An 18,555-nucleotide genomic window follows, 5' to 3' on the forward strand; every position below is an offset into this window, starting at 1 on the left:
AATTGATACAAGAATCAAGGTGTTTGACAATCACAGGGGGTTACCTATTCATTTTTTGGTTGTCTCTTCTTTTTTTTGTTGCACTTGGATTTTTTTTTTGGATTTTTTTTCCGTATCTGGGGGACTTACTTTCAGTTTATGTAGGAGTAGGGATATAAGAATATAGTAATTAATTAATCATTGTATACATGCATATTGATAAGGTAGCCAACTAATAGTTTATTGTTAATTTATGGATAAGGGGTGGGATTAAATAAGTAGCAGTTACAATTCGTTTTTTGGATATTTATTGTATTTGCAATTGTTTTACATGTCCGAAATGAACTGAACTGAACTGAAGATTGGCAGATTTGGTTTCCTATGTGGAACCGTTCTGCTGGCATTTGTTTCTACACGGTGTCACTTCCTGTCCTCAACAAAACCTACTCAAGCTTCTACCGAAGCTAATAATCTCGAGTAGTTTTTGGTCAGCAAATCATAGCTGTTCATAAACATTGAACAATAATAATGATCCCGTACACTGTCAATATTAAACTTGCAGCTCGGACATTGACTGGCACTCTTAATTTGCAGAATAAAACCGCCGTAGATTGGTGAGTACTGTCCTTATTATTAGCATTATTTAGCTAGTCATTTCACTCAAGATACGCGAATGACAGATGTTTATATACTCCTCATGTTCCCTGTATTGTATATGGTTTGATTTATTATTATTTAATGTATTTTGATTCCTTAGGAATAGTTTAATTATTCGGTCCATTAAATGTATGGAAGGGGTCATGTGACGTGATAGATTCTGGCATTTTGCTGGGCCCGAGTCCTGAGCTTCCAGTTAAATATCAGTGCCAGTTTAATATCATAGCGAAATGAGATTGTCGTGTTCTTTATTTAGGTGAAATACCTCAGACCACGAAATATATTGACCTAAAAGAAAAAAAAACAAAACAAAAAAAAACATTATACTCAATACTTATATTTAGCAGTTGTATAGTAATTAAATGCTGCTCTAAGATTTACACAAATCCCTATATGTGCTTTCCAAAAAACTCTGTAAATGTAGGAATCATATACTGTAGTCTATGCATGAGACATGTCTGTCAGATATTCATTTTTTATGTTTATAATTCTTCGAGTCTGACTGTCAAAAAATTCACAATGTAGTTAAGCTACAGATAGAATTCATAAGAATGTGAATTAATTAAATTGTGGAACATGCACAAAAGGAAATGTTAAATGTTCAACTCACTTTTACTTTTTTGGTCTTCCTTGTTTAATCTCTACTTTCTCGCATTTAGTTGCATTCTGTAGTTGGGATAATGTTTCATTCCTTTCTGACATTCAATTTGTATTTTACTGCAGGGGTTGGCAGGGGCTGATAGCTCAAGGATGTCACTCTAGTATTCTTATCATTGATCCAAAGACGGCTCAAACTATCCAGGTGTTGGAGAAGCACAAATCTAATGTGGTGAAGGTGAGAGCACATTGTGAATATTTTTTAATCACATTGTTTCTGAACTTGGCCACTCCAGAATACTCACCTCATGGTCTTCGGACATTTCCTGTGTAGCTTTCACTGCAATTGTAAATTTTCTGTAGCATTGAGAGTAATGTTGGCAGAAACCTCTTATTTGTATGAAGATGATGATATGAGTGTGCATGCTTGGCCATGGTGTAATCTCTGGATATGTTGTGCGACGATGTATTGCATCGATGTATTGTTTAACACGAAAAAGGAAATGAAGCATGGGAAAAGTATAAATGTACATCTGGTCTCTAATGTTTTAATAGGGATCAGTAAAAATTGTGTAATAGGATTCCATTTTCTATCAGAATAGATTTATAAAGAAACTTGCAATTGAGAAATGTTTTCTAAAAACACCAAATGCAATCCAGTTAATTCTGTAGCCCCCCCATTCATGCTTGCATTCATACACCACAGGTTCTACAACAGAAATTTCAATTCACATGCTTTCGTACACTAAACATACTGTTTCAGAAACTCTGTGAGTCTGTCAGAAACACACAAAAATACAGGAGACCGATGTAAATTATTTTTTTCACATTAGTGCTTTCTGTCTCCTTAGGTCCCACATATATTCAGTGTTACTGTCTTTGTTGCCCACATAAAACACATGTGAGTGTAAAGCACAAAAACTTATGCATGTACACACAATCCCCCCCTCTGTAACACAAAATACAGGGCAGCGTTGCATTTTCCTAACTAAAGAGAGAACTACGGTACAGTATATTTGTGTGCGTTTGTGTTCGTATATGTATGTGTGTGTTCTGTGGAAGGGTAAGTAATGGAAAATAAATTCTACAGCGATCATTATCCCCTAGCCTCTTGGGCTCTCATTACTCATTCTAAAATAGGATTTAATCTTGTAAAGCACTACGGCATCATCACTCAAACTTTCATCCACATCACTCAAGATGAGTTATTTAAACATGAATCTTGTATACTGTAGACTATTAGTGTTGCATTTGTATTTACCACATGCTGATTTGTTTGCTTGTAATTTAAATACATTTTAGTAATTTCCTCCATTAACTCCAGTATCATGCTGTCTCTGCAATTATATGGACTAACATTCGTTCAATCTGAAAATGCAGCAATTCAGATGCAAAATAATTTGTTTTGGTCTTTAGTATATACGGTGTACATAAATACTGTATACGGCTCAAAAAAAATAGAGGAACACTTCAAAAACACATCAGATCTAAACGGTGGGTTATTAGTAACAAAATGATGCCACATAATTTGATAGAAATGAAAATGATCACCCTATAGAGGGGGGAAATCAAAGACACCCCAAAAATGAAAGTGAAAAAATGATGCAGCAGACGGGTCCAGTGAGCACAGGGCCCACTACCGGACGTTGGGCTCTTAGGCCACCCTCATGGAGCCTGTTTCTGATTGTATGGTCAGAAACATTCACACCAGTGGCCTGCTGGAGGTCATTTTGTAGAGCTCTGGCAGTGCTCATCCTGTTCCTCCTTGCACAAAGGGGCAGATACTGATCCTGCTGAGGGTTTAATATGGCCCTGTCCAGCTCTCCTGGAGTAACTACCTGTCTCCTGGAATCTCCTCCATCCTCTGGAGACTGTGCTGGGAGACACAGCACACCTTCTTGCAATGCCATGTATTGATTTGCCATCCTGGAGGAGTTGCACTACTTGTGCAACCTCTGTAGCATCCAGGTACCGCACCATGCTATCAACAGAGATGTTGATCCAAGCCAAATGAATAACTACAGCAGTGGAAAGTCAGTCAGTAAAAAATCAGCCAAAAGAGATAAGGAGGGAAAAAGTATCAGTGGCCTCAACCTGGAAAGCCATTCCTGTTTTGGGGGCCATCTCATTGTTGCCCCACTGATGCACCTGTTGTTGATTTCATTAACAACAAAGCAGCAGAAACTGATTAACAACCCCTTCTGCCACTTAACTGACCAGATCAATATCCCAGAAGTTTGACTGGTATGTTGCTATGATTAAAGAGTGTTCCTCTAATTTTATATATATATATATTATGTGTGTGTGTGTATATGTGTATATATGTATATATACTATATACACACACCGTATTTTCACGACAATAAGGCGCACCTAAAAAACTGAGATTTTCTCAAAAATTGACGGTGCGCCTTATAACATGGTGCGCCTTGTGTGTGGACTGAGTTCCAAAATCTGCTCTGCGCCTTTGGTGGGTGCACTACGGTAAACGCTCCGCCAATCGATTAGCGGCACACCTACATGTAAGGATCCCCTAAAACGGCGCCGGTCAAGCGAGACGCGTATGAATGAGGCTTACTTTAAACTGCAGGCCATCGAATATGCGGCTGAAAATGGCAATCGAGCAATCTTAGTGTTTTCGCTTTATGAGGATGCGGCATCTCTCTATACGCGCAAGGACAACTGTTGCGCAGCGGCTGCCTGCAGATTACCAGGAGAGGGTGGCCATCTTCCGCACCTACTGCTGCGACAAGATAACCGCGCCCAGCCACATCACCAATATGGATGAGATGCCTCTGACTTTTAACATCCCTTTGACCCACAAAGTGGAGAAAAAGGGACCAGCACGGTGGCGATACGCACAACGGGGCACGAGAAGTCGTCGTTCACTGTGGTTCTTGGCTGCCACGGAAATGGACAGAGCGCTGGATGACGGAAGGCAAACACTCCTTCACATAGACTATGAGGCAGCGGCGGGCAAGTTATGCCACCATATGTGGGTGAATTGTAGACCAATGGGCTATGATACCATCTTCATGTATTGTAAGAGCTTTCACAAAATCAATGCTGAACCGAACCAGTCTGTGGGTCCGATTCAGATGATGAAGAAGAGGAATTCAGGATGTTGGACATTGAAATAGCGCAGCTGTTTAATTCAGATACAGAAGATGAAAACTTTGATGGTTTTGTGGTGGAAGAATTAATATTTTGTTCAATAAATGTGTCGAAACTCACTGTTTTACTTCCGTTGTCATTTTTACTGTATTAGCATGCGCCTTTTAATACAGTGCGCCTTATGGTCGTGAAAATACGGTATACAGTGGGATCTCTACTTACGAACGTCTCTACATGCGGATTTTTCAGGTTACGAAGCATCTCGACGGGAAAATATTTCCTTTTGTTTACCAAGGGAATTTCAGGATACGAAGGTCAAAAATACGCTACCGCTGCTACCCGCAGCTCGCGGAGTTTAGCGAACACAAACTTGCTTGTAGCTGCTCTGCCATTGGCTGTTGCCTAACATCTTCCTGTAATCCCATTAGCTAGGAGGGACGTCAATCTGTTCAAATTTGTGTGTATCCCAGCGTCGCCTTCGTTTCACTTTTATTTATTGTGGGTGTTCGTATGTTTGTCCATTAGATGGCGGTGTTACCACAAGTGTTAACGTTTGTTGCTAGTAATGACGGCTAATGTAAGATTAGCCTGTAATAAAGTTCATTTTGTTCCTGAAGAAGCCTTGCACTGAATTCCTACATTTATTGTGTGGTAATCTAATTGTAACATGTATTTGTTACATGTTTTGATGCATTTTTATGATTTATAAAAAAAATTATGTCCGAATTTTTGGGGGCTTGGAACGGATTAGGGCATTTACATGGAAAACGCGTGTCTACTTAAGTAATTTTCAGGTTACGAAGCAACTTCTGGAACGAATTAAATTCGTAAGTAGAGGTCCCACTGTGTGTATGTATATATGTGTGTGTGTATATGAGCAGGAATTACCAATATCATGATTCAGTTATATCACAATGCCGTGTGAGCTATCAATCAATATGAGTGTGTGTGTGTTTTTCTGTAGGTGAAATGGTCGAGGGAAAACTACTACCACAACCTAAGCTCACCGTATTGTCTGCGTCTGGCTTCGGGAGATGCCTCAGGGAAGATCATAGTGTGGGATGTGGTGAGTGGCACAGCCCACTGTGAGATCCAAGAACACTCCAAACCTATCCAGGGTACTAGATTTTACCTTTTGATTAATTCTTGGTGCATCAACATCAAAATCTTCAGTGCTCTCCTCAATTTCATTCAATGATCCCTTTGTCTTTCTCTGCCAGACTTGGAGTGGCTGTGGAATCAGGATGCATCTCGTGATCTGCTGTTGGCCATTCACCCACCAAACTATATTGTTCTATGGAATGGAGACACAGGCACCAAGCTGTGGAAAAAGAGCTATGCTGAGAACATCCTTTCATTTTCTTTTGACCCCTTTGACCCCTCCAACATGGCATGTAAGTCATTCAGCTTCTTGTTTCATATGTTTTACTGAGTTCTCACAGAAAAAATCATTTAAATTTTCTTTAGCTTATGCTATTAATGGGCCTTTAAAGTTAAATTAGGGATAATCTTTTTTTTTTCCAGGGACAGATTTAGAAGTTACTTAGTTACTTAATGGCTACATGTGTATTTTTGAAGTTTGGTTTTAAAGCTATTTTTTCCAACTCTCTTGGCAGTGCTGACAAGTGAAGGAATAGTTTTCATCACAGATTTCACCCACTCCAAACCACCCAGCAGTGCTGGTAAAAAGGTGTACATCGCCAGCCCCCATGCAAGCCCTGCCCACACCAAGCCTGCACCTGCTGCTGCGCCAGCCCCAACTGGTGCTAAGAAGGCCCTCAACAAGGTCAAAGTGCTGATCACCAATGAAAAGCCTACGTAAGAACCACAGAAAACTGTTTTATTTTACAATACAAATTCCATCAATGTGCACAAGTGAGTTGATTTATTCCTCCAAACCTGACATAAATAAACCTTATAATGTATTGAATTACTGAGGCCAAGGGCTGGTAATTAACCATGACTCCTTTTCTCATAAAATAACGAGCCCCTACTTAAGAGCTATTTGTTAAGTTTGACAGAATTTGTCTATGCTGGTTTCACACCAATTAATATGTGTTTATAATCATAGTTTAGAACTATAAAAACCTTACTTCTTAACAAATCTATTTATTGACTATTGACTTTAAAAGATTTTTTGAGTAACAGGGATTGGTCAGAAATAGTTTAAGATAGATTAAAGTTTTCAGTGCTTTTGAAGACTTGGTGGACTAAGCTTGGAGGACTAAGTTCAAATGTACGCTTTTAGGTTTTTCGTGATGTCTTTGCAGATTCTAATTCATCCAGGTCATAGTTATCCAAGGTAAGATTTCTGTGTCAACAGTGGAGTTGACACAGAAATCTTACCTTGGATTTTAGGTTTTTCCCAGGAAGCTTTTATAGCAGAAAGGTTTGGTGAACTCGATTGGGCCTAAGCAAAGCAGACTATTTGAGAAAAGAAGCTGTGGTGTATTTAAAGCCGACCATACAGGTTTGGTGTGAAAGCATCTTTAGATCTTCTAAATGTCTCAGGATCTGAAGAACCTAAATATCCATCGTAACAGTGAACAATTTGATGATAGAGTGTATTTATTAAGTTGCTTTTTACCAGTTAAACATAAATGTAGAGGCTAAGTTTACATATAGTGAACTTGTGAGTTGTATATTCATAACTCACAAAATACCCTCTGGACCTGAAACCAAAGACTTGTTTGATGTTCTGGCAGCTTCTTGCCTGAGCAGTTGTGCCACAAGCTGGCCACTCTCCACCCACCCAACCAAGTGATAAAAAGGCCATCATTAATCTTACTTGTCTGTATTCCCCATCTTGTCTTCCTCGTGTGCCATCTCAGCCTTTGTGTCTTAACTACCTTTCACACTGTAATTGATACTATATTCTATTCCCCACCGATGTGTGTGTACATGTGTGTGTGCATGCATGTGTGCCTGCGTGTCTATGACTAGAGGAATTTATCATCATTTCTCTTTGTGATAGATAGAACAAATTTTTTTTCAGTCTTGTCAGTGACTCCTTGAGTAAAGGACCTTAAACTTGGATCATGAAGCCAACTGCTGAAATCAGCATTGACTGATACAATCACCAATCAGAAGTTCACTGTAGTAGTAGTAGTAGTACTAGTAGTAGCAGCAGCACAATATTACCGACTTGATTCCTCAAACCTGTAATCAGTTATCTTCTCCAACCAGTTATTTCTGAATGTTTTCTTTATAAAACAACATTTTTACTAACATAGATGTACTAATGTCAGTTAGAGAACTTGTGGTTTAGCATTTCAGCAGTTGTATTTCAGTTAATTGATAGCGTATAAGCATATATGTATAAGCATATATACAGCATATATTATAAGCACATATATATATATATATACATAATATAATATATACATAGTATAAGCATTATAAGCATATATACATAAATATAGAATAAAATAGAAATAAAATTACAACATAAACATTACACAGTTATTGTTATTGGCTGGGTTAGGATGAGTTATACAGTCTGATGGCGGACGGCAGGAATGACTTCCTGTACCGTTCCTTAGAGCAGCGAGGCTGCAGGAGTCTGCTGCTGAAGCTGCTTCTCAGTTTGTCCACTTTGTTATGGAGGGGGTGGGAGGGATTGTCCATGATTGTCTGCAGTTTCAACACCATCCTGTCCCTCACCACCTCGTCCAAGTTTGCCAGTCTTCAGCCAACAACAGACCCTGCCTTTTTAATGAGTTTGTTAAGTCTGTTGGCATTCTTTGCTTTAATGCCTGTACCCCAGTACACTGCAGCAAAGAAGATAGTGCTAGCCATGACAGACTGGTAGAACATGTGGAGCATCCTGCTGCAAACACTGAAGGACCTGAGTCTCCTGAGGAAGTAGAGTCTGCTCATGGCCTTCTTGTAGACAGCATCGGTGTTTGTGGACCACTCCAGTTTATTGTCCAGCTGAACACCCAGGAACCTGTAAGATGAGACTATTTCCACATCCTTCTCACTAATGCAGACTGGGGAGGGAGGGGACTTGCTTTTTCTGAAATCCACCACCATCTCCTTCGTCTTGGTCACGTTGAGCTGCAGAAGGTTATCCCTGCTCCACCTGACAAAACTCTCCACAAGGTCCCTGTATTCATCCTCCTGTCCATTCTCCACACAACCGACTATGACTGTGTCATTCGAGTACTTCTGGAGATGACATGTCTCAGAGTGGTACTGGAAGTCAGCTGTGTAGGTGGTGAACAGAAAGGGGGAGAGCACAGTTCCTTGAGGAGCTCCTGTGTTGCTCATCAGGGGGTCGGACACACAGTTCCGCAGTCTCACAAACTGTGGCTGACCTGTCAGGTAGTCCTCGATCCAAGAAACAAGGGGAGCATCCATCTGCATGTTCTCCAACTTAGCCCTCAGCAGTCTTGGCTGGATGGTGTTGAAGGCAGAAGAGAAGTCGAAGAACATGACCCGCACTGTGGTGTTTAGTCTGTCCAAGGAGGAGTAAGCCCTCTGTAGCAGGTATATCACTGCGTCATCAACCCCCACCTTGGGCTGATAGGCAAACTGCAGAGGGGCCTGAAAGGTGTGTGACAGCACCAGCCGCTCCATGACCTTCATAATGTGGGAGGTCAGTGCTATTGGCCTGTAGTCACTTGGTGCCCCAGGATGGGTCTTCTTCGGCACCGGGACCAGGCAGGATGTCTTCCAAAGCACTGGGATCCTCTGAAGATGAAGGCTCTGGTTGAACAGGTGCTGCAGTATTCCACACAGCTGCCTGGAGCAGCTCTTCAGCACTCGTGGGCTGATGCCGTCCGGTCCGGCAGCCTTTCTCTGGTTGAGCCTCTCCAGCTCTCTCCTCACCTGGCCAGACGTGAAGGATAGTCCTGTCGGGGGGATGGGTGTAATGTTGGAATTCATGTAGGGTGTCAGCAGGGGGAAGGGGGAAGAAGTTGGCAGAGGTGTTAGGGGCTCTGGGAGGTGTGAAGGGGACCCATTGTTATCCAGAGGAATATTGGGACAGCTGGGGGAGGGGGAGCTAGAATCAAACCTGTTGAAAAACTGGTTCAACTCATTAGCTTGGTCCACGTTCCCATCAGCTGAGCATATTCCTTTCTTCTGGAAGCCAGTGATTGTTTTCATCCCACTCCAAACATCCCTGGTCTGGTTCCTCTCCAGTCTCTCCTCCAGCTTCTTCCTATAGGCGTCCTTGCTCTCCTTCAGACTGCGTTTCAGTTCCTTCTGTACACTCCTGAGCTCAGCCGGGTCCCCAGCAGTGAAGGCCCTCTTCTTCTTGTTCAAAAGGGCCTTCAGGTCACTTGTCACCCATGGTTTGTTGTTTGGGTAACAGCGTACCTTCTTGGTAGGGACGGAGTTCTCAGTGCAGAACTTGATGTAGTCGGAAACACAGTCTGTCAGTCCATCCAGGTCCTCACCATGTGGTTCACAGAGAGCAGACCAGTTGGTGGTCTCCAGGGCATCCCGCAGACAGTCCATGGCACCATCAGACCATTTCATAACAGTCCTCACAGTGACTGATTGCTGCTGAACCACAGGTGTGTATGATGGCGAGAGCAGCACGAGATTGTGATCAGACTTGCCTGGCGGAGGGAGTGCAGTGGAGGTGTATGCATTGGTGACATTAGCATACAGTAAATCCAAAGTTTTCCTGTCTCTCGTGCTGCACTGGACATATTGATGGAATGTAGGGAGAGTGGACTTAAGGGAGGCATGATTGAAGTCACCTGTGATGAGGATAAAGGCTCCGGGATGTTTAGTTTGCAGGTCAGCCGTGACAGAGTGAATAACGTCTGTCACGGCTGACCTGCAGACTAAACATCCCGGAGCCTTTATCCTCAGTAGGTGGTGTCTCTCTTGTCCTGGGACTGGCTGACTTGGATTTTTGGGAAGGAGCCCACACCTGCTCTTCCTATTGCAACGTCCTCCACTAGTGCTTTTTGCGTTAGACAGAGCTCTACCTCCATTGCCTTTTCTGCCTTCCACTTCATTCCTGTTCTCACTTCAATCCCGGCTGATGAAATATTGCATTGCACATTGCAATGCAGCTGTTGAGGCCCAACCACTTCCGATAAAAGCTGCTGATCTTTCTTTCGAAAGTTGTTATTGTCATACAAGAGGCCACAAGACTCTTGGCAGAATGGCGTGTTGGTAGATCCAGGCTTCAAATCTACCAGGCAGGCCTGACCTGTCCTCCTTGGTGAGCCACCCTCCAAGTTTTTCCAAGACTTCTGGACAGCAGCTGAGTCTCTCAGGCTGGAGTCAAAGAGCTTTCCCGGGCTCTTGACTGGTTGCCCCAAAGGCCCTGACTGAAGGTAATTTGTCAATTACCTTCCCCTTTTTCCGTACCATGGACCTTGGCTTGGAGGTCTTGAAACTCATCCTGGCCCATGTGATGAGTATCTCTGTCAAACGCCTGATCGGGATAGAGGCCGTTCTGCATTGAAGTACAGTGGGACCTCTACTTACGAACGTCTCTACATGCGAAATTTTCAGGTTACGAAGTGTCTCAACGGGAAAATATTTCCTTTTGTTACGAAGGAAATTTCAGGATACGAAGGTCAGAAATACGCTACCGCCGCTACTCGCAGCTCGCGGAGTTTAGCGAACACAAACTTGCTTGTAGCTGCTCTGCCATTGGCTATCGCCTAACATCTTCCTGTAATCCCATTGGCTAGGAGGGACGTCAATATGTACATGTTTGTGTGTTAAAGTGTTAAAGTTCGTTGCTAGTAATGATGGCTAATGTAAATTTAGCCTGTAATAAAGTTCATTTTGTTCCTGGAGAAGCCTTGCACTGAATTCCTACATTTATTGTGCGGTAATCTAATTGTAACATGTATTTGTTACATGTTTTGATGCATTTTTATGATTTATAAAAAAAATTATGTCCGAATTTTTGGGGGCTCGAAACGGATTAGGGCATTTACATGGAAAATGCGTCTCTACTTAAGTAATTTTCAGGTTACGAAACAACTTCTGGAACAAATTAAATTCGTAAGTAGAGGTCCCACGGTATCAATTATTATTCTTGAGGAGAAACTCAGTCAGCCTTCGGGAGATGATGCTGAAGAACACCTTCATTTCCATACTCAGCAGTGAGATTGTCCGAAACTGGTTGATGATTTTCGAGTTCTCCTCCTTCGTTACCCTGTCTGCACACCTCCACTGGTCGGCCACTCTCCCCCATCGCTAGATTACTTTCAAGGTGCACAGCTTACCGCAGATGCATGTCATATTCGTAATCAGTTTATTTGTGGGGGGTCATTAACCTTAAGATCTGTCCGGTTACAGATCTCATGCTCCCCCCTCTCGGGCTCTCTTGCGGGTTTTTCTCTGTAGGGCTTTGCATAGCTTCATACCGAATATTTTTTTAATATTCAGAGATTTTTTGTCTACCACAAGTGCGTGTTTTATCAGCCTCACTTCAATAAGCTTCCCTATTTCCAACGCATGAAATCACAGTGGTTGTAACTTATTTATCAATTTGTTTGTACCCAAAAAAAATTAGTTTCTATAAATGTGTTACTTTACTGCCAGTAATTTCGTTGATATATTTGCACAGTCCATTGTTTCATCTTTTGAAATTTGATTACAGAATTTGTCTTGTAATTTTATCTGAGACATCATAGCCTCAGTATATAGTTTTCTTTAAATTATGGATGCGTCCAATTTTTGTTTTAAACCCACCTTTTTCTTGGAAAATAACTTGCTGTCATTTTTGTCGTTTCTGTATCTTCACATCTCTCGTCACCTTTGCAATGCCTTTAGTGCCGAGGCAGTGACGTTGAACGATTGTCTCCAGCTGTCCTACCTGCCATCAAAGCGAAATCACATGCTGCTGCTTTATCCAAGAGAGATCCTTATCCTGGACTTGGAGCTCAGTCAGACTGTGGGCGTGGTGGCCATTGAGCGCTCTGGTGTGCCCTTCATTCAGGTAAGATAGTATTTAGCTTAAAAAGAAAGAAAGGACAGGTCTGTCTTTCTAATAGTTTTGAATGTGACAAACAGACATTTTCTGTATTTTGTAGCTACAAGCACAGAGCCATATTCATTGTAAGCGCTGACATTTCAGTTGGTCTGGGCAAGACAACAGAATGGAAATATTCAATCATCCTTAACAGTACGACACAACATCTGCTGTTCCCCTGAAATAACCCTGGTGCAGTTTCTCCTTCCCTTCCTTGAAGAACTTCACCAGAATGTCTATTTTTTTAGATGACTCTCCAAGGATCCAATTCCCCCTGCCGCAAATGATAAAGCTATCCACTTTTCTCACTTTTTCCTCTCACACTCTTCTGCGGCACCAACATAAAATATAATCTCACTTGCTCCTTTTGTATATCTCTGATTCAGCCTAATTATTGACCTTTGGGGGCCTGTTCCCTTTATTGTGTGTGTGTGTGTGTATATTGAAAACCGATGAAGGCTTTAAAGACATTATACTGTAGAACATATTTACTATTGCTGCAGCACCAGCAGTGGAATAAGAAGTGTCTTCTTAATATCATGTTGCTTTCTCTGCTATGCCTGTGGAAAAATGTTTCCTGTTTGTTTGCTACTTTTCCTACTTTTCACGCAAATTTCACTGTGATGGTTCTGAATCATATCACGACTTACTTTGTCAGTTAATGACTTAAATAATTTTGTTAGTGTATTCTACATCATCCATCCATCCGTCCTCTACCGCTTATCCGGGGTCGGGTCGCGGGGGCAGCAGCCAAAGAAGAGAAGCCCAGACTTCCCTCTCCCCAGCCACTTCTTCCAGCTCATGCTGGGGAATCCCCAGGCGTTCCCAGACCAGTCGAGAGACATAGTCTCTCCAACGTGTCCTGGGTCTTCCCGGGGGTCTCCTACCAGAGGTACATGCCCTGAACACCTCACCAGGGAGGCGCCCAGGGGGCATCCTAACTAGATGCCCAAGCCACCCCATCTGGCTCCTCTCAACGTGGAGCAGCAGCGGCTCTACTCCGAGCTCCTCCCGGATGGCAGAGCTTCTCACCCTATCTCAAAGGAAGAGCCCAGCCACCCTACGGAGGAAGCTCATTTCGGCCGCTTGTACCCATGATCTTGTTCTTTCGGTCATTACGGTCATAACACAATCCAGCCATCATTGCTGAGAGGGAAGATGGAGGGAGCCGGAGTCGACTGTCACCTGGCTGCCTGGACCACCGACTACCTCACCAACAGACTACAGTACGTGAGGCTCCGTGACTGTGAGTCCGACGTGGTAGTCTGCAGCACGGGGCCCCTGCAGGGTACAGTTCTCTCTCCCTTCCTCTTCACTCTCTACACATCGGACTTCAGCCACAACTCGGACAGCTGCCACCTCCAGAAGTTCTCCGACGATACAGCCATCGTTGGACGTGTGTCGGAGGGGAACGAACTGGAATACAGGGAGGTCATCACCAACTTTGTCGCCTGGTGTGAACTGAACCATCTGCGCATCAACGCCAGCAAGACAAAGGAGGTGGTGATCGACTTCAGTAGGAAGGCTTCTCACATTGCACCTGTGAACATCCAGGGTTTGGACATTGAGATCGTGGAGGAGTACAAATACCTGGGTGTTCATCTCAACAATAAACTGGATTGGACTCATAACACAGATGCCCTGTACAAGAAGGGCCAAAGTCGTCTTCATCTGTTGAGGAGACTGAGGTCCTTTGGAGTGTGCAGGTCACTGCTTAGGACTTTTTATGACTCTGTGGTGGCATCGGTGATATTCTACGCTGTGGTCTGCTGGAGCTGTGGAAGCTCAGAGAGGGACAGGAAGAGACTCAACAAGCTGGTCAGACGGCCTGGCTCAGTCCTGGACTGCTCTCTGGACTCCATTGAGGAGGTGGGCGAGAGGAGGATGTTGGCCAAGCTGACATCAATTATGGACACCCCCTCTCACCCCCTACACGAGGCTGTGGGGGCCTTAAGCAGCTCCTTCAGCAGTAGACTTACACCCACGGTGTAAAAGGGAACGGTACCGCAGGTCATTCATCCCAACTGCAGTCAGAATGTACAATATTCACAACTCTTAATGTAGCACCAATAACCCAGGGTTGGCATATTTGCACTAATGAATCATCCTACCTCTGGTATGTCTTATTTGCACATCTCATTTGCACCTTATTTTTTTGTCTTCACACTGTCCGACACGCCTCCTGTACATAATTTTTTATAGTTTCTGTATATACTGTACAATGTACATAGCAATGTACATAACATAAGAGTCTTTTATTTTTCTTTTTTTCTTTTAGTACTTTTCTGTATTGTACACCACGGGCTACCGCTGTAACGTGCAATTTCCCCGATGTGGGATCAATAAAGTCTTTTATCCTTATCCTATCCTTATCATAACTATGACCTGGATGATTGAGAATCTACATAGACACTGCCATGTAAACTGCCCACTCATTTGCACTGCGGTGCATGAGGGGGGTTTCAAATGAGCTTACAAGCAGCAGGGTTTGTTATAACTTACGTCTGTCAATGATTCAAACACAATGATGTCAATTACACACCAAAGCAAGAAGCTCACACTTTGTTTTTACAGTCACATATTTACTCCAGGGCTGAAATAGGTCCTTAATCATCTGCAGCACCCACAGATGTCATCAAAAAAAATAAAATAATTGCCCTTCAAAGACAGTTGAGACATATTAATTTTAAATGGTTACCAGAGCAGATCTGCAGCCATTCTACTCTCTGTTTTGTCAATCATCGCAAGTCATATTTTGGGGGGTAGGGGCTGAATCTATGATAAGGATGCAGCTTTCCTCATTCTGACTACTGTTCAGTTTCTGTGCTGAATATACAGTGTCTTTTTTTCTTTTTAGTTGACTTGTTAACAAAGATCACATATTTTCTGCTTCTGATCCTAGGTTAGCCCATGTGCTCAGCGAGACGCCCTCTACTGTCTCCATGAGAACGGGTGTATAACCCTAAGAGTGTGCCGCTCCACCACCAACCCAGAGGAAGGATCAGGTATGCAATGATAAAGGTTCAGATCCATACACGGGGAAGGGGGGTGCACCACAGACAGAGGTTTTGCCTTCCTCTAAGCTTCAGTGAGTAGTTAGATGCTCACCTCTCACTAGTATATTGTGCCACTAAATCTCTCCTACTTATTTTTCCTGCTATCCTTTCCATCTTACACTGTATCTTTTTCTATCACTATAACCCAAACTTGTTTTTCTCAAATCTTCCATTTGCACTTCTGTAGATTTTTATCTTTTTCTTAGCCTCTTTTCTTGCTTGCTTTCATTTATTATTAACATTATCATCTTATAATCTTCCGCCCCATTGTTGTCATTGTTTGTACAGTATTCTCTTCCATTTATATGTTTGCCAGATTGCTCTGATTTAATCTAATTCAGTATTTTATTCATTGTTTTCATTTAACTTACTCCCACTCCTCAATTTACCATTATTTTGTCTCTGACACCCCACTCTTCTCACTTATTTGTTTCTTTGACCCTCCTTTATCATTTTCAGACCCTGAACAGAGCGCCCATGAGCTGGTGTATGACTTGCGTTCTCAGTCCGATGCCATACGAGTCACTAAGACAGTCCGTCCTTACCGCATGGTTATCTGCCCTGTCAATGAGAATAGTGCAGCATTAATGGTCGGCGATGGACGTGTTATGCTGTGGGAACTCAAAGCTCACAGCAGCAGGGCTGCTACTATTCCTGGGTAAAAACACAGACACAAACATCACAAGCTGCCCACACTAAGACAAGATGCGAATACATTCAAGAATCTGTCTTACGTGGATTTCAAGATCTGCTCACAAAAGCCACATTCAAGTGTAGTTTAACCATAACCAGTTGTGACTACATTAGTTTCGTGGAGATAATTTTGGCCTGTATAATGCTAATGTGAAAATGTGATTTGTCTGATTGTACTGAAGTTCCTGCTTTTAAAAGCACACAAGCCAAGTATGAAGGAATATAATCCCCTCCATTGTATCTTTAGACATAATTCTTGTGCGTCTGCTTTAGAACATTTCCTTACATTGTTGCTGCAACAAGCAGCTCTGCTATTTTTCTTGCCCATATCCATTAAAATTGAGTGGAGTTGAGTAGTTATGAGGTGATTGTGAAAAGGTGCAAGGAAAAGAAGCATAAATAATCTATATTCATAGAAGGAATACTATAAACTTAACACATAGAATTGCACTTGAGGGAAATGCATTTCCCTGAATCTACTGCAGAGATATAGAAAAGTAGAGGGGCTATTTGAAATAGTAAAAGATATATTTAGTTAATTATTGAGTTATTTCATGTAACGTAGTAAGAAGAGTCTTGCATTGACTTGTGAATTTAATATGTCAGCAGGCATGCAAGTGTACTGGTGGATCTGTGTTCTTCTTTTATATTAGGTGAAATAAATTTGTATAAAAATTTTATAATTACAGTTTAATTGTTGTTGTTATATAATGTTCGGTGTTTAGTGTTTTTAAAAATCAGGATATACTTGATAAAAATGTATTGACCCAGCTCTTGTATTAGCATCATATCATTTATTTCATAAGGCTGTATTGTCACAGCTCTGCAATGTTATTATGTAGATAGTTCACTTTTTTGCACTCATTCAATTGTATGTTTAACATTGTTCGTATAAAGTTTACCGCAGTTTGTGGCAAATGTAAAATGTCATTTTTGCAATATATCATGTCAGTTTTTTTTATGGAGTAGCACCGGCTGATACTGCAATAGAATAAAAATATCCTATAACAGGTATATCAAATAACCAAATAACAGTTTACATTTGTCTTTGCCTCAGGAATATTCATTGACCACTTCTGGTTCTCTCAACTTTATTAACTGATGCATGTGCTGTGCTTTTTCTCTGTATTCAATTGTCCTCTTTTCTCCTCTTTATCAGTTCAGGTCTTTCACCGCTCTACTCCCCTGTGTCCTTCTTGTGGAGCTCCACTGGGTCCAAACCAGAAAAAGATTCAGGATCTCTCTCTCAACAGCATGATTGGTACACCTACGCACAGTCCATCTGCAGGCACCATCCAGCGTCACCAGCTTTACACATATTTTTAGACCTTTTTAGAGCGGTTGTCCTTGGCTGACAGGTTGCTTAGTTCTAACAAAAGAGTGAATTTCTAAAATCTAAATACCTGACATCTGATTAGAAAATGTTTTCTTGCTTTTGATCAATGTGTTCAAGTTCACCCCAGCACATATTTTACTTCTCAAATAGTCATAAAATGTGATGTTGTTTTAAGTATTTGCAATGCTTTGTTCGGGCATATGCTTTAAACATATTACATTGAACATACCATATACATGGTTGTTATGGAAACTAAAAATGAATGTTTCCAGACCTCATTGATTTGAATTCCAAGTTCAAATACATCCATTCACTGTCTTGTGTCATTGCCATTAAAGCACATGCTTCATTGGAAACAGCTCTTTGAATCTTCAGATTAGTTTTACTAGAAATTTACAACTGAAAGGTCTAAAAAATATAATTGGCACAGTAAATTTAACTGGATACAAACAGATCTCATGCCTCTGTATGAAAACCTGACTTGCAGTGTAATTGACCTTATCTCATCTCTAAACCCTTCAGATCATTAACCCGTACAATGTGATTACCAGGGCTGCAGTATATTAAAGTCATCATCACCGGGCACTCCACAGGCAGCTTCAAAACAGCTTTCAATTTGATCTGCAAAGCTCGGTTCTAAACTTTGCAAATGGATTCTTGTAGAATATCTTCATGCCACAAATGTTTAAAGTTAGTCTTACAATGATTTGTTATTCTTTCGCAGTGTAGTTCATCTGTTATTTGGGGTATTTTTAATTATTATTAACTATGCACAAAAGAAATTGGTCTTTTTATTGGGTGTTGATTTATTGTTGTTTTATTACTTATTTATTTCCAGGTCCAACTTTGATAGCTGGTGAAATTCCTCCCTTATCATCGAACCAGCAGGAGATCCAGCTAAAGTTCCTGTTGTCTGGTCTGCTGTCTGGTCTGCCACTGCCACCGTTTGCCATCCGCATGTGTCCCCCCCTTACCACCAAAAACATTAACCACTACCAACCCCTGCTGTCTGTAGGTGGGTGTTTCTCTCTTGCTCTCACACACACACACATACACCTTTTCCACTCTCACCTTTTCTACTCACTTTGTAGCACAACTCTGAGTGTGTCCAAGATTGCATTTAGACCTCCAGTACCACACCCATTTACAAATGAATTGTTTTCAAG

At 41.8% G+C, this 18,555-nt stretch overlaps 1 protein-coding gene across 1 annotated transcript in view; it reads left to right on the forward strand.

Annotated features, from left to right (window-relative positions):
* The first annotated feature begins 381 nt into the window (after positions 1-381).
* wdr11 (WD repeat domain 11) overlaps positions 382-18,555 on the forward strand; it is a 40,725-nt gene continuing 22,551 nt past the window's right edge. Inside the window, 11 exon segments of the mRNA XM_057047658.1 lie at positions 382-593; positions 1,360-1,471; positions 5,312-5,465; positions 5,568-5,741; positions 5,964-6,165; positions 12,106-12,271; positions 15,207-15,309; positions 15,820-16,018; positions 17,213-17,249; positions 17,251-17,314; positions 18,228-18,404. Of these exon segments, the coding sequence (XP_056903638.1) occupies positions 508-593; positions 1,360-1,471; positions 5,312-5,465; positions 5,568-5,741; positions 5,964-6,165; positions 12,106-12,271; positions 15,207-15,309; positions 15,820-16,018; positions 17,213-17,249; positions 17,251-17,314; positions 18,228-18,404 (1,474 nt within the window). The 5' untranslated portion in view covers positions 382-507.

This window comes from Takifugu flavidus, chromosome 11, assembly GCF_003711565.1.
Source record: "Takifugu flavidus isolate HTHZ2018 chromosome 11, ASM371156v2, whole genome shotgun sequence".
Taxonomy (NCBI): domain Eukaryota; kingdom Metazoa; phylum Chordata; class Actinopteri; order Tetraodontiformes; family Tetraodontidae; genus Takifugu; species Takifugu flavidus.